The sequence below is a fragment of the Bos indicus x Bos taurus genome, chromosome 28 (assembly GCF_003369695.1).
Source record: "Bos indicus x Bos taurus breed Angus x Brahman F1 hybrid chromosome 28, Bos_hybrid_MaternalHap_v2.0, whole genome shotgun sequence".
Lineage (NCBI taxonomy): Eukaryota > Metazoa > Chordata > Mammalia > Artiodactyla > Bovidae > Bos > Bos indicus x Bos taurus.
In genome coordinates, this window is record NC_040103.1 from 10,353,959 (window position 1) to 10,378,340 (window position 24,382).

Consider the following 24,382-nt stretch of genomic DNA (forward strand, 5'->3'; position numbering starts at 1 on the left):
AAGTGGGGAGATCTGAGTCGAGGTGCTAAACTGGTAAATTTTGACTTGATAGTCACATCAGCAGAAAAGGAGGACATTTCTGGCAATTTAAGGTGTATTCCATAGGCTCTTAATAGTTACTTTTTACCCCCAATTTTATTTTCTTGTATCTAGTTTTTATCACGCATGTAGAATATACATTATTTAAACAAATTTTTAAAATAAGCTTCTAACCTAAGAAGGAGAAGAGGATGTATAAAATTTGTTACCTCAGTTCAGTCCAGTTCAGTCACTCAGTCGTATCCAACTCTTTGTGACCCCATGGACTGCAGCATGCCAGGCCTCCCTGTCCATCACCAACCCCTGGAGTTTACTCAAACTCGCATCCATTGAGTCGGTGATGCCATCCAACCATCTCATCCTGTGTCGTCCCCTTCTCCTCCCGCCTTCAATCTTTCTCAACATCAGGGTCTTTTCAAGTGAGTCAGTTCTTCGCATCAGGTGGCCAAGGTACTGGAGTTTCAGCTTCAGCATCAGTCCTTCCAATGAATATTCAGGACTGATTTCCTCTAGGATGGACTGGTTGGAACTCCTTGCTGTCCAAGGGGCTCTGAAGAGTCTTCTCCAACACCGCAGTTCAAAAGCATTAATTCTTGGGCGCTCAGCTTTCTTTAGAGTCCACCTGTCACATCCATACATGATTATTGGAAAAACCATAGCTTTGACTAGACAGACCTTTGTTGGCAAAGTAATGTCTCTGCTTTTTAATATTCTGTTTAGGTTGGTCATAACTTTTCTTCCAAGGAGCAAGTGTCTTTTAATTTCATGGCTGCAGTCACCATCTGCAGTGATTTTTGTGCCCCCCAAAAATAGTCTGTCACTATTTCCATTGTTTCCCCATCTATTTGCCATGAAACAATGGAACTGGATGCCGTGATCTTAGTTTTCTGAATGTTGAGTTTTAAGCCAACGTTTTCACTCTCCTCTTTCACTTTCATGAAGAGGCTCTTTAGTTCTTGGCTTTCTGCCATAAGTGTGGTGTCATCTGCATATTTGAGGTTATTGAAATTTCTTCTGGCAATGTTGATTCCAGCTTGTGCTTTGTTACCTATCTTGAACTAAAATATAGGCTAGGACAGAGGAATAATTCATTCATTCTTTCAGTAGATATTTCGTGAGCACCTTCTATGTTCCATGCACTGTCTCTAAGCTTTTCAGATAGTTCCCTGAACAACATAGACAAACACCTCTGCTTTCACGGAGTTTCCTGCTTATGGGGAAAGTAAACAATAGATTTAAGTAAATTACATGTTATATCACAATATGATCAATATTTTGGAAAAAGAAACCCGCATGGAAAGGTAGATTATGAGTGTAGAGGAGGGAGCTGAATAACCTGTGGGGATGAGTTGCAATTGTATATGGTGTTATCAGAATAGATTTCATGGAGGAGATAAATTGAATAGAGCTGGGAGAGTTAGACATATCCAGGGGAAGAATGTGACAAGTCATGCGCATGCTCTGAGGTGTGGGAGTAGCTTGACTTTGTGAGAAACAGCAAGGAATGCAGTAAAGTTGGAGCTAGGGACTAACAGCAAGATGGGAGGAGAGGTCTCAGGAGACAAATCAGGCAGGACACAGGGGGCCATTTTAAGATATTGGAGAAGTGTTTTGGAATCAGATATAATTAATTTAAAACCTTGATTCTGCTGTTTACTATTCACATGATGGTCATTAAAATTATTTAATTATTCTGAATCACTTTCTTTCTCATTTTAAAGTGGCAAATAGCAATATCTCCTTTTCAAAGTTGTTCTAAAACTTGAATGAAATAATCTATATGCTTTACATATAACCATTCACATGGTGATTGTTATTTGTTATTATTATTGCTAAGAAGACTAGAGTTAATTAAATTCTGAATGGGTACATATTCTAGGTAACTTGAGATTATAGAAGAAATTGGCCAGTCTTCTGATTTCTGCATATGTAAAGAGGAGAAACAGGTGATGAAAACTTTTAAAAGAATCTCTCTCTGAATAAAGAGATGTCTACTTGCATTCTTTAAATCAGTCGCAATAATTCAATGTAAAACCAAGAGGATATATGTTTCAGTTATATAAGCAACATGGTCTAAGAGGATATTAAATACTAAGAATTTTATTTTAGGAACAAATAATGTTATCAACATCAGCTGTATTTTATTCATTTATTCAACAAAAGTTGCAGAGAGTCTAATACTTTTTTATTAGTTGTAAGACATATGATTGCTCTATCTCAATATCTGTGAGATTGGCAATCATTTTATAATCCTAATTTGATGAAAGATGGCCTGTGCCAGACTCTGGGAATACTAAGACAAATACAACTTAGTCCAGGCCTGCAGATTTTTACTGCACTGTGGAAAGGCTCAGGGAATAACACAATAAATATTTTTGGAAGTATATTTCTTACAATAGAGTAGAGAAGGAATCAGAGAAGGGGGAGATAGAAGGCTGAAAGAAACTCCTTAGAAGAAGTTGTATACATCCCACAAAACAAAAACATTAAATATCTAAGTTAGAGCAAAGACAGTGGATATGGAGGGAAGCGGTTGTATAGCAGAGATGTTTTTGTGGTAGAAGAGATGGAATTTTGTGACTGATCCATAATAGCAATTGAGGAGGAATAATCAGAGGTGGTTGCCATGGGTCTGGACTGGGCAACCAGGTTGGGTATGATATGTGAAATGAGGTTAGTACTGGGCGGGTGGTAGCAAGGAGCAGATAATGCTTTTGATTTTAGATTTTGTGTTAGGCACAATTTTGGTTTCCAAAGATGATCCCCAGTCACCGTCCTCTTTGGAGTGGTTGCTTTCCTGGGGCTTCGCTATTTGGCCTATAAAGACATTTATAAATACTGATCTCTGATTAGCTTGTATTTGTGTGAGGAGAAGTAAATTTCACTACAGCTGATAAGAATTTATAAGAAACTCAAGAAATCAATTATCCTTTGACTTGAGTAATATTTCAGAATCATGCACATCCCGAGCATTAACTCTCTGGATTGGCAGACCCTAAGATATTGGGATGTATTATTCAACCTGAAATAAATGTCAGACACCCAAATATAATTTAATCTGCTAGACAACATTTGTAAAATCTGCTTGTTTAGCTATAGCCCGTTTTATCTGAGGAGATGGTGCATTTGAGAATTTACTTGCCTTATATTTTCAAAGTAACTCTTAAATCTCTCTCCACTGGGTTTTCTCATGAGATGTTATTTTTTGTAAATTACCTAGGTTTCTGTAGATGCCGCCCATGGGTACAGCCCACGAGCCATTGACATGAGCAATGTTACACTATCCAGAGATCTGCACGTAAGTACTTTTAAAAATATTCTGCAAATTTCATTTTTAAAAAGTGTACATGCATTTCCTGCATGTATCTTACAGCATGAATTATTGAATGTACTGATCATAGAGAAGGTCCGTGGAATTTATTGATTATGTACCCTAAGCTTTTAATGCTGTGAAAGTTGATAGAACTTTTTCAGGGTGTTTCCTTCAAATAATATATTTTCTTTAAAGATCATATCTATTTTTTAAAACCCTAATATAATTATATAGAAGAAGAAGAAACTATATCAGTAATTTATAATGCTCAAAGATCATTTTAATTACTCATGAAAAAATATGTGTTATAAGTCGGGGGTCTCCATCCTGTGGGATCTAATGCCTGATGATTAGAGGTGGAGCTGATATAATAATAATAGAAATAAAGTACCCAGTAAATGTATTGAGCTTAAATCATCCTGAACCCTCTGAGTCTATGGAAAAATTTCTTCCATGAAACCAGTCCCTACTGCCAAGAAGGTTGGAGACTGCCGTTCAGTTCAGTTCAGTCACTCAGTCGTGTCCGACTCTTTGCGACCCCATGAACCGCAGCACACCAGGCCTCCCTGTCCATCACCGACTCCCGGACTCCCCCCAAATCCATGTCCATTAAATCAATGATGCCATCCTCTTCCTCTGTCGTCCCCTTCTCCTCCTGCCTTCAGTCTTTCTCAGCGTTAGGGTCTTTTCCAATGCGTCAGCTTTTCGCATCAGGTGGCCAAAGTATTGGAGTTTCAGCTTCAACATCAGTCCTTCCAATGAACACCCAGATCTGGTCTCCTTTAGGATGGACTGGTTGGATCTCTTTGCAGTCAAAGGGACTCTCAAGAGTCTTCTCCTTAAGTTGTTTATTTAACCAAACTGACAACATTTTGCTTGCTCCTGCCATAGTTCTCTTTTGTCAATAAGGAGCCTACTGTGAAATGCCTGATTTGAGTGAAAAGATAAAATTTGTTACCACAGGACATAAGTTGACAGGTCAATATAATGATCACACAATGATATTGGCATTGTTTGCATCATTCCTAGAGAAGTAAGCATACCAAGATAAAAATCTAAGATTATTAAATCTTGGGCTTCCCTTTTGTCATTTTCTGGTATGAATGTGTTAAAATGACATAGTAAACTTGTCTTAAGTGAAAGGAATCTTAGAGGTAATCTTGTCAAAGTCCAAAGGCCACAGAAAAAGTTAATGAGCCTCCAAGGTCTCTCACCTGGATTGGGACAGACATTCATTCAGTCTGTTCATTGGATGTTCCCTGTGTTCAGTGTTCATTCAGTAAGGTTTAATCATCTTGTAAATCTTTAGAAATTGAAATAAAAACTTGTAAACCGACATATTTTTAAAGTCTATAGCTAGTTTGAAGTTTCATTATTAAATTAATAAAACACGTGTCTTTAAACATTTCAAAGAACAATGACCTTTCCCATCGAATCATCTGTGGCTATTTACTACTTTATAATTTCACAGATCATTAGAAACCTTTGAAATTTCAGATTATAAGTAATTTTCTTGTAGATGTATTTTAGCACTAACACACTATAATTTACTCATTTAAAACATGTTTGTTATTACATATTGGAAACCAAAATTATCTTTTTCTAGTATCCTTTTAAAGTATAACTTAGTTGCAAAATATTTTGTTTGTTTAAGGCTATGGCAGAAATGATGGCTGAAAACTACCATAATATATGGGCAAAGAAAAAGAAACTGGAACTGGAGGCCAAAGGTAATATTTTTAAAAATCCTTGTTAAAAAATGACCAGAGGTTGAGTCTATGAACGTACGATAAGGATAAAGTAGTCTTTTTGGCACAAGAGCTCATTATATCTTTAGTTTATTAGAATGGTTCAAATATAGTTATAATAGTTTCAAGGTGGAAATGCTATGTCCTGATTTCCTTATTGCCAGTATATAGTTCCTGATGTCTCAGAATTTTGATGGCCCATCAAATGGTCTCTCTTGCCCATTTTAGCCTGTAGATATCTATATTTGTCATCCTTTTAATTAATTAGACCTCCTTCAATGATTCCACCCCAGCCTAAGTATTTCTCTTATTTCATTGTATCTCCTATCCTCAGCCTCATTGTTTTGTTCAGTCCAGTTGCGTACTGTCTCTTACATGCCTTTGCTTGCCCTTTCCTGCTGTTTTTGTTGAATACTAAAATGACCTAATATTGCCTTAGTCATTTCTAAAATCTTTTCTTAATTTATTAAGAAAATTATATTTCTCAAAAATAAGTATGTAATATTTGCATTAATATTTTGTTCAGTTACATGCATCTTGTACTGATCATCTCTTTCATTGTTATTTATTCAGCATTAGATTATATGCATATTGTTTATGTTTGTGTGTGTTCTCTTATTATCTTCTATGTGGGTTTCTTTTCCCCAATGAAAATATAATTCACGCTGAGGGCTGTAACTTTTATGATTTTTGTCATCCTTATTGTATAGCTCTGGATACCAGGAAGCTCTATTTCTTACTTATTGATATAGGTAAAAGTATGGAGGAAGATCATTTTGAAGAGTGAGAATATTTCATAATGAAAGGAATAGGTTTCATTGGAGGATAGTACCAGGTACTAAGCACTGGGAAACAGAATCACACAAATTAGAACTGGTCATAGGAATGAACAGAGAGAATTTCATGTACCAAAATTGCCTCTTCCAGAATTTGGCTTAGGGCTAGGCCCATTTTTCTAGAAACATCCTATAAATGTTTGTAAAATGAATGATCAGCTCTTTGGTTGACAGATAGATGTATGAATAGATGGAAGATGGATGGAGAGCAGAGTCGCAGTATTTTCACTTAGTAAAGTTCTTGGGGCATTGTCCACATAACTAGTTGACAAAGTTACTCTTTGTTCCATATGCAAATTACATGACAAATTTAGTTTTTCTTTTCTAAGTATGTTTCAGTTACTGTGGTTTGGTTATGATTAAAAGTAATTAATCAGACTATATGTAAAATAGATAGCTGGGCTTCCCTTGTGGCTCAGCTGGTAAAGAATCTGCCCTCAGGTTCTTTGTGGAAGACCTGGGTTCAGTCCCTGTGTTGGGAAGATTCCCTGAAGGGAAAGGCTACCCACTCCAGTATTCTGTCCTGGAGAATTCTATGGACTATATATAGTCCATGAGGTCACAAAGAGTCAGACACGACTGAGCAACTTTCACTTCACTTCACTTCAAAATAGATAGCTAGTGAGAAGCTGCTGTATACTGCTGGGAGCTCAGCTTGGTGTCCTGTGATTATCTAGAGTGGTGGGATGGGAGGGTAAGAGGCAGGTCCAAGAGGGAGGGTATACGTATGTGTGTACACACACACACACACACACACACACACACACACACACAGATGATTCACTTCATTATACAGCAGAAACGAACATAACATTGTAAATCAACTATACGCCAATTAAAAAAAAAAGTAATAAGCAGCTATCTTACTACTCCCTTCTAAGTAAGTGCGCTACAAAGTCATCATTATCCTTTAATTTCTGAGCCAGCCATTAAGTGCCCTGTCATCAGTGTTTTCTTTGAAGGATATCACTTGTAAATGAGGCATCCATACCTCTGCATCCAGCTTGTCTTGATTCAAATTCATTGTGTGGAAACACGAACATAGTTACAGCAAAGGGTAAAAGATGAGGTGGCAAAATTAGAATTCTTACTCCTTTCAAAGGAGACAGTGAGTTGTTTAGCATTAAAACAGCAGACTAGTAGGACAGGTGTTGAAATGCAGAGCACTGGATCTTGGCATTTAAGTACTGCAGCTGATAGAAGGGAGAAATGAGTCTTGGAACCAGAGAGGCTTGAGACTGGGACAGTTTTAGGACAGAAACTCCAGGTGTCTATTCTCCACTTTGTCTCTCTCCTGGAGAAAGCCAACTCATGTCTTGACAACTCTACTTCTGTTTTTAAGAAGATCTGGGTGGAAGTGTACCAGGGGCCTGTCACCTACTGCATGTAGCTCTTGGGGAGGGCGTGGTGATGGGGTGTGTGTGTGTGTGTGTGTGTGTGTGTGTGTGTGTGTGTGTGTGTGTGATGTTTGAGAGAGATAATAAGGAAACAACTTGAAATACCCCTTTAGTCTTTCAGACACCTGGGCAATTAAGAAAATCAGTGTTGAAGCCACCTACTTTTCTTTTGGCCCCACCCAGGGCCCTTTTTATCATCCCTACATCTATGTACAGAAGATGAATCCACTTTAGAGAAATCTGGAGAAAGTTTCCTCTTCTACTCTCCCAGATTGTCTGTTCCTTAGTGCTTTCCCAACCTCCTTGAAGAATTTAGCAGAGTTGGGGGAAATCAGGCAGTTTAAGGAGTATATCAGGAATAGAATAAAGGAGTGAAAGTCCAAGAAATTTTATCTATGCTCCCCAGTTAGTGAAAAATGGAAACAGCTAGCATTCCTTTTTATTCTTTGTTTCCTACTAACACATATTTTGGGCTCTGATGATCTGTCATGAAGCCAAGAAAAGCAGAGGTATCAAGCAGTTTTGACCCTTTCGCATGAATGAATGCACTCGGCCGGTGCTGTATGTTTGAGGCAGAATCCTAGAAATTACTAAACATTTGTTCACCTCTCAAGTGTAGCTAGTTTCTTTACTTCCCTTCCACACGGTATCTTTTATAAATGGGCTAGATCAAGGTAGTCCACTCCCTTTAGCTAAGTGGCACAGCAAAGGACATAATTTCAAGTCTGCTGGCTGACTTTAAGTATCTGCCCTATCTAAGGCTGAAGGTTCTCTGTGTCCTTGGTTTAGTTGCTAAGTTGTGTCAGACTCTTGCGACCCCATGGACTGTAGCCCACCAGGCTTCTCTTTCCATGGGATTCTCCAGGCAAGAATACTGGAGTAGGTTGCCATTTCCCTCTCCAGGGGATCTTTCTAATGCAGGGATTGAACCCCAGACTCCCACATTGCAGGAGGATTCTTTACCAATTGAGCTGCAAGGGAATCCCTTTGTGTCCTTAGGATTTTTAAAGTTTAAGCTTTTTTCTTTTTCTCCCTGTCTCTCTCTCTCTCTTTCTCTTGCCCCCTTTCCCCCACCTCCCTTGCCTCTCTACCTTTCCCAAAATGATCTGTTACTGTCTGATCCCTAAATCATTGGGGATTACGAATTAAGTTGTTAGTTTCCCTAGGAATGAAGAACTGCATTCAAAAATAGGTCATAACTGCAGGGTGATTAAATTAAATATTTACATTATAACTTTTTTTCATAAAATATGCTAGAAGTCAGATTTGTCCTCAGCGGGCTTAGTAATTTATTCCATATCCTTCTTGCTGGTCCCCAAATGTTTATTAGTATTATCGTATGACAGTTGTAGTCTATTGACAGTTATAGTTGTATCAGACTGTAAAATAAGTGACGGCTTCTTAATATGCTTCATATCAGTGGAGTAGCAGCTGACTGCCCCTTGCGTTTGCGATCAAATAGTGTCACCTAATGGTCAGAAGGTTCATTGCGTGATTATATTTCGGTAGATGGCACTCTCAGTCCAAGCATGTTCTAGGAGAGCATGGCATATTCTCCTTTGTCCTTTTCTTTGCTTATTTCTTTTTTGAGGGTCAATTCAACATTTATGGTTGTTCTGGCACTCCTGACTTAACCCCATTGGACTTTTCATAGGCTTTATGTTTCATTGTAATTCAAACAAAATAGTCATTTCAGTTATTTTTATTCTGGAGTTTCCTTAGCAGTTATATTTCAAGGAATTTCAGCATCCCACATAAAATATATTCCTTTACGTGTTTTGTAAACTTTTAATCTGGGACATACCAAGCTATTCTTTTTGCTGCTACTTTAATAGTACTCCTTGTACCCGATCTTTACATCTGGATACGATCTTTTGAAATTTTTATAATTTTTGCAAACGTTTTTACAAAATTTATAATTTTATAAATGGTTTTCTCTTGGTCGGGTTTTTAAAAATTTAAGTGCTTCCCAGAATTTTTAAATCTAAAAGAATGCTTTTAGTATTTCTTATCAGAAGAGGTATGCTAGAAACTTAGATTCTTGCCAGAATTCCAAGTCCATCAATTACATATGCTACTTCTGTTAGATAATTAACAGCAATCAACTTGTACCTTAACAATCTGAGTTTTGTGTGTTTAGAAATATGTGACTGCAAAGTAGGCTCCCTGTGGCTCAATGGCAGACTCTGCCTGCAATGAAGAAGACCCACGTTTGATCCCTGGACCAGGAAGATCCCCTGAAGAAGGAAATGGCAACCCACTCCAGTATTCTTGCCTGGAGAATTCCATGGACAGTGGAGCCTGGAGGGCTGTAGTCCATGGGGCACAAAAGAGTCAGACTTAGTGACTAAACAACAACAACAAAGACAATAAAGTACTTTCTGATCTGGAAGGCATAGTGAAAATTACGTATTTAAGACAATTTTTTTCTCTTTTCTCTGTGCATTAGAAAATGAAGCATTTTGCTTGAAACCTGCCTTGTAATTTTACTGGGTCCGGCTGTGCAAATTTTAGTGCATAGTACACTCTGCATTCAGAGTTCGAGTAGGAAGGAAAACATGGCCTCTTTTTCCTTCTTGTGTAACTGTAGATGTCTTTGGCACTTGATACTACAGTTGTCTTTATGTTCATGTTTTAGTTGCATCTTAGACAGCATATGCATAGTTTTTTTTGAACAGGTTTTCTAAATTAATTGGAGCATTAAAGGCACTAGACAGGAAAGTCTTGGATGAGTCCTGTGTATCCTATGTATATTTAGAGGATACCAGGAATTCTGTAGTGAAAGTGAAAATTCTATTGTAAAAGTAGTAAAAGTGTTAGTTGCCCAGTTGTGTCTACCTCTTTGCAACCCCATGGACTATAGCCTGCCAGGCTCCTCTTGTCCTTCTTCAGGCAAGAGAACTTGAGTGGGTAGCCATTCCCTTCTCTAGGGGATTCTTCCCAACCAGGGATTGAACCCAGGTCTCCTGAATTGCAGGCAGATTCTTTACATCTCGGCTACTAGGGAAGCCCAAATGCACCCATATCTCATTTCAGATTATTTTCTAAATACTATGCTGTATTCTCATCTTGACATCCTCTTAGGAGGTGGAAACCATCCCCTACTGGTACCTTATGATACACTGACAGCCAAAGAGAAAGCCAAGGATAGGGAAAAAGCACAGGACATCCTCAAGTTCCTGCAGATCAATGGCTATGCTGTATCCAGGTAAAAGCACACCTACTCCAGTTATAAGTAGGTGTTATAAGACTTGTTATAAGACTGAATATTCAATTAGCCCTGTCAGATTTAATGCTGAAAATGAGCTCCGTGGCCTCTTTAAATGTCAGAGCTCTATTTAGTGTGTTCAAAATATACATGTTGAAAACATTAATGCCCTTAGCTGCCATATAATTGAGTTCCCTACACTTTTTATGTCAAGTCTCCATTCATCATTTAGGCAAAATCTCTAGGCAGAAATGACACTCTGTATTTTTAAATGCAATATCTTATTGTGTAGTAATATTTATTAAGTACAGCTTCTTATCATATGCAAAGTATTTTTTAAAATTTATTTTTAGCTATAAAATATTAGCTAACCTTGCAAATGTATCAATATCTGTGTATAAATGTATATATTGCTATATGTAAAATGTTAAGATACCTCTCTGTATGTAGATATTTAACAAAATATGTTTTGTTTTTACCTTGCCTTCTAATAATCTTTCTTAGATGTTGGTTTCCATTTTTTGTTTTTGCCATCCTAGAGGGTTCAAAGACCTGGAACTGGACACACCTTCTATTGAGAAACGGTTTGCCTATAGTTTCCTTCAGCAACTCATTCGCTATGTAGATGAGGCCCATCAGTATATCCTGGAGTTTGGTAGGTACCATGGTCCTGTTACTAACAGCCCAGTTTTTGTTATGTTTGTTATTTACAACATCAGGATCTAGAACAGCATAGACCACTGGGATGCTTATGGTCTGTTCCCTGATGGTGTAAACATTTTTATATCAATCCTAATATTAACTTGAGTCTAAAAGTCAATAGGAAAACTCATTTTTTAAGGATGGGTAAATTTTGAGAACTTTAAAAAAAATTCTAACATGCAATTCTTTTCTCCTTAAAATGTATATTGGCATTGATTTTTCATTTTGAAAGATACATTGGATGGACATCAAATTTTAAGGTACAGTTAAATCCTTCCTTATGAAATTAATTGCTCTGCTCTTTTAAAAAAGGAACTAAAACTCTTTGGATTCTCCAAATGTCTAGACAATGGAAAGCCCTCAAGTTTAGCCTTTGCAGGAACACACATTTGTACTAGAGTATCAGCAATGCGAATACTTTATTATCCTCTTAGGGTGAAAGGAAAGACCTCTTCCCCATCTGGCTCAGTGACATTTAAGTACAAAAAGAACTCCTTAATTTAAATCGTAGATTTGAATCAGATCATCAAGACAGCCTCCTCTCATTTCTCTTATTTTGTGTTTGTCCTCAGCATTGTTGAATTAAAATTCAAGTTGTTAATGACTTACCTTCGAGTCAGATCCCCTTCCAGCCACTGGTTGGTATTAGATATAAAGAGTAGAGTTTTATCCTTTTTGAAAAACTGTGTGCTCTGCTGGTGGTCATCTTATTTTCTTTTCCACTTTTAGGGTTGTATTTCTGTTTTTATTTTGTTTTTTTTAACCCACATTCTTTTGGTTTTCAGCCCCTTTCCTTGGGGTCCATAGTCCTAGGTCTCATAGCAATACATCAGCAAAAGATCCCTCCTAACCAGGGGCTCTTTTTGCTGCTGTTATCTTAGGATTTATGCTTAGTTTTCAGCATAGCATCAGATTAAAGTTTATAGAAATTTGAGCTCTGATATTTTCTTGTTGCTAGGTCCCTGGATCCCAGATATGATTAGAGATATTCAGTTTGAGCATCAGTCTCTTAAATAACCTTCCTGTCTTTCAACCTGCCTCCTTATCTACAGTACAAATGCTATATTTTTGATCTCTTCACCAACTTTTTCATAAAGACCAATTATATAAACTAATCCATAATATGCAATCTCTTTGTATGTCATCCATCAGTATTTTTTTAAAATATGGTAGTCATCCTGACTAATAGCCAAATTACCCTCAATGATATTTCACCAAAGAACAAGTATGAGGCCATGGTGAATTTTTGAAGCTTTTATGCACAAACTTAAATGTTGACATTTCTAATCCACATTTAAGAGTATATGAATGAACAGCAATTCTGGCATCCAGCCTTCGTTTTGACCACAGAAAGGAGAAGAGGGGAAAAAAGAGTGATCATTTGGAGAAGGGAACAAGAAAAACAAACTTTTCTCTTGCCTCCATATGGATAACAGAAACAGAACTTTGAAGGATGAAATTTGTTTAGACTTTAGTCGTGCTATATTCCAGTTTCTGACTAAACATCCTGGGACAGTGTTTCTGTCTAAGAAGTGGTGAGAAGCTTATTACAGGGCAAGTTCACCTACTTGACACATTTCTTTTTTTCTATAGGAGAAGGTCTTATAAACAGAATTCTGGGGACAAATAAGGTTAGATTAGTATAGAGCCCAACAAAATTAGTTTTTTGTTTGGTTGTTGACAATTGCTGATGTTAGTCGTTCCTTTTTCAGGTGACCGCAAAGCAAGTTATGTATAAGAACTCTGTTAGAGGAAATCCCAAATTTTTATGATACCTCCTTTTATTTTTCACTTTATTGCCTTTGCAACACATCTTTAATATAGCCGTTCTTAAACATAGACTCATGGTGCCGATAAGAATATGCATGTGCCTTTTCTAAGTTTTGTGTTATATCATAGATCATACTCTCTCCAAATCCTTTCATAGTTTCTGCATAAGCATTTTTATTAAAATGTGTAATTAATGGAAAAATATTTCCTATTTAATGCTTTGAAGTGTGGTAAGATTTAGATAGGTACAAAATTCTGTCTGAATAACATTTATTTGAGAAGCCCCTTAGGTAGATCCAACCATTGTGCAAATGTTTGAGAGAGATTTAGTGCCAAGTTGATTTAAAAAATGAAACTCTTAAATGTTAAAAATACATAATTTTCTTTTACTTATTCATGGGAAGATCATTGTCTCATTTTATGAAATATTACCTAGGTTATCTAAAACTTATGCCAGATTTGTGTCTTTAAAAATTTAAAAGCCTATTTCCAATTGTTTTTATTTCTGTTTGCAAAAGAACTTTTTCAAGGAAAAGTCAGTTTGATTCTTATAAAATATGGAAGCTCTGCTTCCAAATTTTACTAAATCCTTATATCCAGTTCTGAAATTCTTAGCTCTACAATCTGTTCTGCATATCATTGTGATTATTATAGTTTATTACTACCTCTTCAGTATGCATGAAATCTCTTCTGTATGCATGAGGGAATGAGGAAATGCCACCTTTTAAGCTAAATACATTAGGTCAATCAGTTCTTAACCTTGAACTCATTTTCTATACATGGGGAAACTTTGGGGATTTTTCCTTTGCTTGTGGAGATTATCTTTGGACATTGGTGAACTTCTTTGTTCTTTAGCAGAATGTTAATTTTCCAACCTAGTATTCTAATTGTAGTCCTCCCCCTCATCACAGGCACTGGCTTCCTGCAGTTTTTCCTTTGGCATATTAATATTAATAGCTTTAGCTTTGTCACACCAAGAAGTAACTGTCTTTATTAGAGACTAGTGTTAAAATCTAATGAATTTTGTTTATTTAAAAACACTTCTGTACTCACTTTTCTTACCCCTGTGAGCTTCTTTCTCACTGAAATAAAATGTGGGATTTTACTGCTAAAAATGTGGACTTTTTACTTTATTCCAGTTTTCTCAGTACATGTTAATAAGATCTCAGAGTTTTATCGGAAGTTTGTGATTGTAACCACATGTGTGGGCTGTCTCAAAAGCTTTTTTATTTTGACTTGGGTACATTTTTCATCTTTTTTTTTTTTCATTAATGACACTGCTAAGGTTAACCTTTCTCTCTTTGTGTTCAGTTTAGGAGGGTAACACGTTTAGCAGTGTGTTCTAAACTTTGCGTTTTGGGTGAATATTTTGCAGTGTTTGAAGTGCAACATGTACCTAAAACACTCTTCATGTCTACAGATGGTGGCAGCAGAAGCAAAGGAGAACATTTCCCTTATGAACAAGAAATCAAGTTCTTTGCTAAAGTACAGTATACAATCTGTCTTGTTTTTCCTTCAATATGTTTGTTTACCAAATATACTCTTTAGATAGTCGCCTCTTTGCAGAATGCACTTGTCTACAAATATGAATTCTCCTCTTAGTAAATATTCTGTGGCACGAAAATAACTGCATGAATCATGTAGGATAAATTTGCTCCCAGCATCCTTGGTCATACTTAAAATAACTTGTTCTGCTCTCTGTACGGTATTCCTCAAATGACTTTGTTCTCTATGAAGTTTGACTCAAAGTTCTCTCTTTTTGGCTTCATCATATGACATAAAGGAGAAATAGCTACTTCCTAACATTTGAATATTGATCTGACTTTAAAATTTTAGATGCATATTTCTTCATTAAAGAGGAAAAGCCTGAGTTAATTTTTAATGATTATGTTATAACCTACAGTATAGAATCTTTATTGTGAAGCCTGAGTCCTACTCAGAAAAGGAAAACTGAAGCTCAGACAGGATCAGTTGTTCATGGTTAGAGTATAGCCTATCATTTTTATTTATTCCACTTAATATGAATTCAGCAAAACTCTGCTCTATGTCTGAAACATTCCTGACTTCCTTTCAGCCAGTACAGGAAAGAGATGAAGAGTTGCAGAGTCTCCACGTTGGGTCCATTCACTTACTCACTGTTTACTGTGTGTCTGGTCTGTGTCATGCATTAGCCTACAAGGATGTAGATTCAGTGTCACAAAGACAGAATTCCCTTGGGACGCTTTCCTATTTACAACATGTTTTAGTTAACCTGAAGACCTGATTATTTTTGTCAGGTTCCTTTCAAAGTACTTGTATGTGGTCATTTGTAAAATGGCATGTTATTTTGATTGATTGATATTTGGCTTCTGTTTTCAGAATTGTTATTCTTTATTATAAGGGAAATTTCTCCTGTCTGTTCTTTCCATTCAGTATAGCACCCAAAGTCCGTATCAGTCATCTGAAATTTGTCTTAGGCTGCACATTGCTAGGTATCTATTCTACTAGGGTGTAATCCTCCTTGATAACCAGTGATCAAGAAATACTGTATTCATGACCTCTAATCATGCATTTAGAATACATTCTTGTATACCATTGCCAGCGTGCTCAGCACTCCTAGTGATTTTGTTTGCAGATGCCTAATGAGGCTTAATTTCTACTCACTCTGTGATTCATTCATTCACATATTTACTGAGTACCTATTATATGTCAGTTGCTAAGTTCAGGCAATGTCACAACTTTTTAGTCAGATCACTGGAAACTTGTGTATTCCTATTATTAAAAAATAATAAATATATTATTTAAAATATACCATGTAGGAAAAAATTAGATTTAGACTAGAGTCTAAATACTGATAATGCCTATTATTATCACCTTTTTCATTTATTTCTTCAATGAATATATATCTAATGCTTGCTGCAGGCTTGCAGCAGAGTCCTAGGCACAAGTGAATCAGTGATAAATGAAACAGAGCAAGCAGGGGTCATAGAGGCCAAGAGAGGGGTTTAAACAATCCCCCAAATGTTTTTATCTCTCATGCACCTTATAGGCTCTTAGGGAGACAGACTAATCCAAAGTCACACAAATAAAATATAAAATTGCAAATGATGTTAGAGGACCAGAGGATATGGGGAGTTTATGTCCGTGATAGGCCAGCAAAGGCTTACCTGATGAAGTGCTGCTGCGCTGAGGCCTGCAGGAGGGGTGGAGTGACTCGGTGGTTACTGGGTGTGGGAAGGACATTTCAGACGGAGGGCATGGCATGTATACAGCCTGTGGATGGGGGAGGGGCGATTGGACAAAGGCCAGCAGGATTAGAGTGCAGAATTGAGAGGTAGGCTTTGATCAAGGCCAGGGATGAAGAACTTTGTAAGTCGGTAAGTGGCGATGTGTCTGAGTAAATCATTCACTGTCTTCACCTCAAGTTATCTTCATCTCCATCTTCAACCTCGAAAACAGAGTTGATAACACCTACCATACAAAGTGGTCACTGGGACACATGGGATTATAGCATGTCAGATACAGTCCTCAGACATAGTAGAGACTCCATAGAAGGTCATCCTTGATTGCCTTTGAATCTTTTGGGCACGAAACTGCAGTGTGTGAAAATATTAAGACTATTTCATTTGAGAATGTATTGAGACTAATTTCAAACACTGAAAACTCAGTGTGTTTTTCATAATGACACCCCACTCCAACCTACTCCTGCGTCCCCCTCCCCCGCCACACATACGCATGCACTGACTGGAGAGAGCAGAGAGGGATACTCTGAAATGGTGCTGACTGGCATGGCTGTGAATGTTGGGGACTCATTGCATGTGAACAGAGCTCTGGCTGCACCAAAGACTCAGCATGCATTGGTCCCCCAAAAGATTCCACTGTGTAGATCTGTTTTCTTTTCCTTTCTTTCAGGTCGTTCTTCCTTTAATTGATCAGTATTTCAAAAACCACCGTTTATACTTCTTATCTGCAGCAAGCAGACCTCTCTGTTCTGGAGGACATGCATCAAACAAAGAGAAAGAAATGGTGACTAGGTAAACAGCTATAAAAATAAAGACTATTGTTTAAGTGTATTTGCATTTGAGAAAGAGTATCTCAGGATCTTGAAGTAGGAGCATGCAGAGTGTTCACCCATCTTCCTTGGCCCCTGGGAATCAAATACTACAAAGATGATGGTTTGGGCAAGTTAATACATGTGTTCTAGGTATTGAATTTTCTTATATTTTACTGCTAAATATAATACTGAGTTGAGGGAATAAAATACACAGTTCAGAATCCACAAGTAGAGGCTAGAGATACATTAGTATATTAGTATTTTTGATAAATGATGCTCTTAACATTGGTTTCATTAACATTTTTTCAAATCTAATATTTTTGCCGGCCTGTATTTTTCAGGAGGGCAAGATCTCATTTACAGTAATTATAATTTTAAATGAAAAAAATTATGACCTATCCTGGAATAAAATGATGTAAACATATATACTTTCTGAGGTTTTCCATTCACACCACTCAAGCTACATCCTAGCAGTGCTTTCTCATTTATGTTTAAACCTAAGTATTCTTTAGATTTGTGATTCTGCTGGCAATTTCAAGTCCTAAAAATTCTGCCAGAAGTTAGGATGCATGAGAATCAATTCCTGAGAAAGTCTGCTTCTGTATTACACTGCTCAGGAGTCTATACCAAGCTTATAGATTGTATTGAAAAAAAATTTCTGTGAAAATGAGTCCCCTGTATAAAGCAGAATACAGGGTTTCCTTGGACTTCACTTTCTTTTTATCTATCTATTGCTGTTTAGCAAAATTATCACAGGTTTAATGTTTTAAAAGAATATGCATTTATTATCTCACAGTGTCTATGTATCTGTCAACAGTACCTTGCTTGGAAAACAAGCCTCTTTTTTTTTTTTTTAAGACATTTTAGAGCAGTTTTAGAGTCATAGCATGGACTTGACTTTAATAATATGCTGGATGGCAGTGCAATATCAGCCTATTGAACAGAATGAGATAAGATTGAATATAGCCTGCCACCAGAGGGTAAAGAATAAATAAGATTCCTTTGTTACATAACACTGGGGGTGGGATTTTAAGCTCATCTCTTGAGTTTGTTTATTGCCTGTTTTACCAACCAATAAGTAGCCAGTTATGTGATGTAGGATTGCAACAGCATTAAAAAAGTTTCCAAACTTCTTCAAATAATAAGGTTCTTGTGAAGCTGATAAAGATAACAGAGAATCCATCCCAGTGGCTTACTTTGTTTACACCAACTGTGTTACCGGAAGAAAAGAGAAGGAAGAACTGTTTTCCAAGATACAAACTTCATCCCTTGCCCACTTGGGCCTGGCCTTCTTTCCGTCTTCTCTGGGAGAGAGGGGGACCCTTCCCGCCTCAGTTCATACATGCACTCATCCACATCGCTGGCCCCGTGTCCCCCTGTGGACAGTTGAGTGCACACCGTAGGTGGAAGAACACCAGTGCACTGTTACCTTAAACACCAAAACCAAGGCAGCTGCACAGGCACCTGGTCGTCTCTGGCCAGTTAGCCTTTTGTAACAGAAACTTTGTTCTTACAGGTGGTGTTAATTTAATGACATTCAGTTACATAAGTGAACACAATATAATTAGAGAATATAGGGGGAAATTAAAAAAAATGTGTGAATTCTGCTCTTTCCCCTCCCCTTTTGGGTTTTGTTATCGTCATTTCAGTTTTAGTCTTACTCTGAGAATAATTCACTAGTTATAGAAGTAACTAATTTTCCTTTACCAAATATATCCCTCATATAATAAATCAGAAGAACAGCATGAGTCTGTGCTAGCCTTCATTAATGTAGTTTGGGGCCCTTATAGTAATACTTCCCCAGTTTTTAATGATTTCATCTTCAAATTTTTCTTCACCTCTTGGAAAGAGGGTTGATAAGTTTTACTTCTCCAATGAGCACTTCCAAAAGAAATATATGCCATTAAAATTCCAACACACAGAAATAAGAGATATAATAGGAAAAGTAACTGATTTCTTTACAGTACTTTTGTGCCAAACATAGGTTGAACTTAAGCTCAGAGAGAAAAAAAACTCAGAGTGGAAAAATGAATAAGGTGATGATAAGCAAATTATGGTACATGTTGTCCAGTCATTAAAATGATGATGGATATAAATATGTGACAACTTAGGGAAATTATTTAAAAAATAAAATACATGTTCAAATAGTATTGATCTGGATTTTTTTTTAAACTAAATTTTTAGGTATAGAAAAGTAGTGGTAAGGGATAAATTTATTGTTAATGGTAGTTTTCTTTATGTAGTACATGTAGATTTTGTATTACTATTTTTATGTGTTTTCTAAGTTTTTAAAATGAAAAAAATCTTACCTTAATAATCATAAAACTATGTTTTAAAATAACCAACATCACTGCCACATTAATGAAAACAAACAATTTCTTTGGCATGTTGAAGTGGAATCACTGAAATTTATAAATCTGATTTTGTACCACTTCAGCTAAGTATTACTTTAGTGACTAAAATAAGTAAAAAAAAAAAAAAAAAAGAATGAAATAGATTAAAAAAAACTGATCCTGCTACTGTGAACATACAAGCATAGCTTCATACACATAATAAGCATTGCCATGATTTAATAGCTGTGTGTAGCTATAGTTGAGTGGGTCTAAGTTAACTTTTCCACAGTTAAAACCAAGTTGTTCCCATTAGTTGTTTGAATACGTTCTGGCACTAGAAATTATATATCAAGCATTTATTGCTCTGCTGTACTCCAGGAGTGTTCATGGCAGTGGCTAAGTGTATGGGAATACATATAGTTCCAGTAGCAGAAAGCCAAGCAGTGCTATGGGATTCCAAATAAAGTAAGACTGCTTTGGATGGGTATGGATGGGCTAAGATGTATGGAAGTCATGACAGTCAAAGATGATCTTAGAAACATGCAGATCAGAGATTAAGAAAGGGGGATATTTTCTAGAAAACAACATAAAGAGTAGAAGCTGGGTCATTTAGGGGAAATGTAGGTTATATAGATTCCTTATGGAACACTGTAATTGATAGTAACTGCCAGAATAAAATGTCATTTTTCTTTTTTAAAAAAAAAATTTAAAAATAATTCATGAGCACTAAGAAGACATTAATGCTTTTTAAATAGAAGAATTGAGAACAGCCTGGCAGCAAAAGTGGGATTGATAAGAGTAGCATGGCTAGGCGGAGAAGGCAATGGCACCCCACTCCAGTACTCTTGCCTGGAAAATCCCATGGACGGAGGAGCCTGGTGGGCTGCAGTCCATGGGGTCGCTAAGAGTCGGACACAACTGAGCGACTTCACTTTGACTTTTCACTTTCATGCATTGGAGAAGGAAATGGCAACCCACTCCAGTGTTCTTGCCTAGAGAATCCCAGGGACAGGGGAGCCTGGTGGGCTGCCGTCTATGGGGTTGCACAGAGTCGGACATGACTGAAGTGACTTAACAGTAGCAGCAGCATGGCTAGGAGACCACAGCAGCCGTTCAGAGCTATGACAGGGATGCAGGCTGTTGTAACAGAAGAGATGCCTCCAGTAGGTGGTGCTACCCTTGAGTTTGTTCAGCAAGTGTTCTGAATGCCTGCTGGGTACAAGATGCTATCCTAGGTCTGAGGATAAACACACAGGTACGAGGGCACAGTTCCTACCTTTAATGGACTTAGAAGTACAGCTGAGTAGACACATGCATATAGAGCTAGGCCATATACTACGTTGTGATGAGTGACGTTGGAGCCATATATAAAGTGCTGGGAATGCAGAGGAGACATTAACACAGAAAGAGGCTGGGTGTGAGAAACACAGAAGGAGGAAACCAGCGTGCCTCAGTAATGAGTCTTGTGGCAGGGAAACAAGAGAAGGCCGACGTGGGGCTGAAGTTTCTGTACTGAGTGGTTAGAACAGTGCTGGTGTGACTAATGAAAGCAAGATACTTCAGAAGAAGTAGTTTTGAGGAAACAATGGAAACAGTGACAGATTTTATTTTTGGGGGCTCCAGACTCGCTGCAGATGGTGACTGCAGCCATGAAATTCAAAGACACTTGTCACTTGGAAGAAAAGCTATGACCAACCCAGACAGCATATTAAAAAGCAGAGACATTACTTTGCCAACAAAGGTCCATCTAGTCAAGGCTATGGTTTGTCCAGGGGTCATGTATGGATGTGAGAGTTGGACTATAAAGAAAGCTGAGTGTTGAAGAATTGATGCTTTTGAACTGTGGTGTTAGAGAAGACTCTCGAGAGTCTCTTGGATTGCAGGGAGATCTAGCCAGTCCATCTTAAAGGAAATCAGTCCTGAATGTTCATTGGAAGGACTGATGCTTAAACTGAAACTCCAATACTTTGACCACCTGATGCAAAAAGCTGACTCATTTGAAAAGACCCTGTTGCTGGGAAAGATTGAAGACAGGAGGAGAAGGGGATGATAGAGGATGAGATGGTTGGATGGCACCGACTCAATGGACATGAGTTTGGGTAAGCTCCAGGAGTTGGTGTGGACAGGGAGACCTGGAATGCAGCAGTCCATGGGGTCGCACAGAGTCGGACATGACTGAGCGACTGAACTGAGGTGGCGCTAGTGGTAAGGAACCCACCTGCCAAACAAGGAGACGTAAGAGGGATGGGTTCAATCCCTGGGTGGGGAAGATCCCCTGGAGGAGGAAATGACAACCCACTCCAGTGTTCTTGCCTGGAGAATCTCATGGACTGAGGAGCCTGGTGGGCTTCAGTCGATGGGGTTGCAGAGTTGGACATGAATGAAGCAACTTAGCACAGCACAACACAGTTTTGAGAAGAGGTTGAGTTTGTTTAAACCAGTGCTTCTGGAAGAAGAAGTAAGTGCTAACAGGTCATTTTAGCTGGAAGTGTACAGCAGGAAGTGAGAAATAGGTGTTTGGTATTGGAGAGATCAGGGCAAGAAATGACGTATTTGGGGACAATCTATACCCATCTAATGCTTGAAGCTTGGAAAGCAAGAGGAAACCAAGAGAAAAGCAGGGAGAAGCTGAAAGGGCTGAACACAAAAACTTGGAAAATTGTTACACTTGGAGGGTTTTCAGAAGTGGATATTTGAAGAACAGAGAGAACAACTCATTAGCAAAGAAGTGGGAAATAATACTGTAAAACAGAGACCAGGGTTTCACAGAGGTGAGTAGTTAATGATGCTGAGACTGTGGAGAGCCCTGCAGGATGGAGGTTGAAAAAGAGGTTATTAGATGAGCTATTTGGAGGGTATTGAGAACTTCAAGGAGAAGCCACGAGGGGTGGAAAGGACACTCACAAGGCAGAGAGTCAGGGAGGAAGCTGCAGATGCATTTTGAATTCTTAAGTATGTTAGTAGTGAAGGGTACAGGGAAAGGGAGTAACAAGATTATGGAAAGTGCTTTAAAGAAACTATAGGTTAGCACTGATAATAGTCAGACCTAGAGTTTGCACGGGAACTACACCCTGAAAGGGGATAGCATAGGAAGGGAGAGAGATGATTTGTCCTTTTTGAGGACCTAAGAGTCGGACACGACTGAGCGACTTCCCTTTCACTTTTCACTTTCCTGCATTGGAGAAGGAAATGGCAACCCACTCCAGTGTTCTTGCCTGGAGAATCCCGGGGACGGGGGAGCCTGGTGGGCTGCCGTCTATGGGGTCACACAGAGTTAGACACGACTGAAGCGACTTAGCAGCAGCTTTCCATTGGGTTTACCAAAGAGTTCATTCAGGTTTTCCCATCTATATGATATGTCTTGAAAAACTGGAATGAACTTTTTGGCCAACCCAACATGTATCTGTATGTCTCTCTGGTGACACATCTGTTACTAATTAGGAATAACTAGGATTAGGAATCGGAGAAGGCAATGCAACCCACTCCAGTGTTCTTGCTTGGAGAATCCCCATGGACAGAGGAGCTTGGCAGACTTCAGTCCACAGGGTCGCAAAGAGTTGGACATGACTGAGCGACTAACAGGGTTAGGAAACAGCTGATATCATAAGAAGTCATTTTTCTGTGACAGATTCTCAGACGTAAATGTGATCTGATGGGATGGGATACAGAGCAATTCTGTTTCCCATCATCACAAAACATCCCAGGTTTAGATTAATCAGGTTACAACATGATCTGCGTATTAAAAACTCAACATCATCTCAGAATGTTTCACCCTAATACTAGAGAGGGTGAGTAACAGGTAAAAGATGCCGCTTAAAATAGTTTCCAATAATCCAAAATGTATGCAATTCTAAGATGCAAACACTCTCTTCAGATGGAGACGTATCCTTGTGGGGTTTCTTTTGGTTGTGTGACTTGGCATATGGGGCCTTAGTTCCCCAACTAGGGATCAGACCCATGGCTCCTACAGTGGAAGCTTGGAGTCTTAACCACTGGACCACAAGGGAAGTCCCAGAGACAGACCCTTATTGACTTAACACAGAGAAAGCTCAGTGAATGAGGATACCTGGAGAAAGGTGCTTTTGTTTTATTGTCTTTGTTCGTTTCAGTTAGAGCCTAAAGATAGATAATGCAGCTCAGTGGACTAAGGTTGAATCTTGTGTCTAATGTCTACTTGACAAGATCATTGAAAAAAAAAAAAAGAGCACTGGTAAGAGATTTCCTAAGACTTCAAAGTCATTTAAGCACTTGCGGATGAATATTTTCTTGGAAAAGCCACCCTATGCCCTATATAATTACTTTTCACCAATAAATTATATCACATTGTTACTAAAGTGAGAAATAATGGGCAAAACGTACTGTGAAAGTGGTCAACATGAAAAAGGTGATTCTGTCTCCTTTTTCCCATTCTGCCATGAGCAGTTGCCAGCACTGTATTCCATGGCATAGTCTATATCCCCAGGACTGAGCATGTATATCTGTATCCTGGTAGTGATGGCAAAGATGGCAAGAGAGGACAGGGTTGTCAGGACATAGCTGCTACCATGACTGGAAAAATCAGGCTCATGTAGGTGGTGCTATACAAGTGGATATTCAAAATTAGAGCTTTGGCAAGTTCTAGCTGTGGAACACCTGTGTGTCTGAGAGTTCAGAAGAGTGTGGATAGATGTGAAAATAATGTCAGGTGTATAAATATGGAGGTTAAGTGTCATGATAGATATTTGCAAATGGCCCCTGGCTGGGAGGGGACTTCTGTGAGCCTGGGTTGGGAGTGCTAAAGGAGCACTCCCAGGTGTTAGAAAAGGCTTCTTGGAGTAAACATGTCCTGAGCTGAATCCTGAGGGATATTTAGAAGGGGCTGTAATGTGGAAGTGAGATGTTCTTAAAAATAGGACCCAACAAGAAAGTCACCAGGCTGCCTGGTGACAGACAAGACAGGACAAGACCAGGTACTGCCCAGATTCTGGGTTCTGATGTGAGCATTGGTGCACAGCAATGCCGTC

The 24,382-nt window shown here is 38.2% G+C and overlaps 1 protein-coding gene across 1 annotated transcript in view; it reads left to right on the forward strand.

The window, feature by feature from the left end:
• Positions 1 to 24,382, forward strand: part of RYR2 (ryanodine receptor 2) — an 830,352-nt gene that overhangs the window by 634,110 nt on the left and 171,860 nt on the right. Inside the window, exons 57-62 of the mRNA XM_027531123.1 lie at positions 3,260 to 3,337; positions 5,007 to 5,082; positions 10,418 to 10,541; positions 11,081 to 11,196; positions 14,434 to 14,498; positions 16,905 to 17,026. Coding sequence (XP_027386924.1) covers positions 3,260 to 3,337; positions 5,007 to 5,082; positions 10,418 to 10,541; positions 11,081 to 11,196; positions 14,434 to 14,498; positions 16,905 to 17,026 — 581 coding nt within the window. The remainder of the gene's footprint in view (positions 1 to 3,259; positions 3,338 to 5,006; positions 5,083 to 10,417; positions 10,542 to 11,080; positions 11,197 to 14,433; positions 14,499 to 16,904; positions 17,027 to 24,382) is intronic.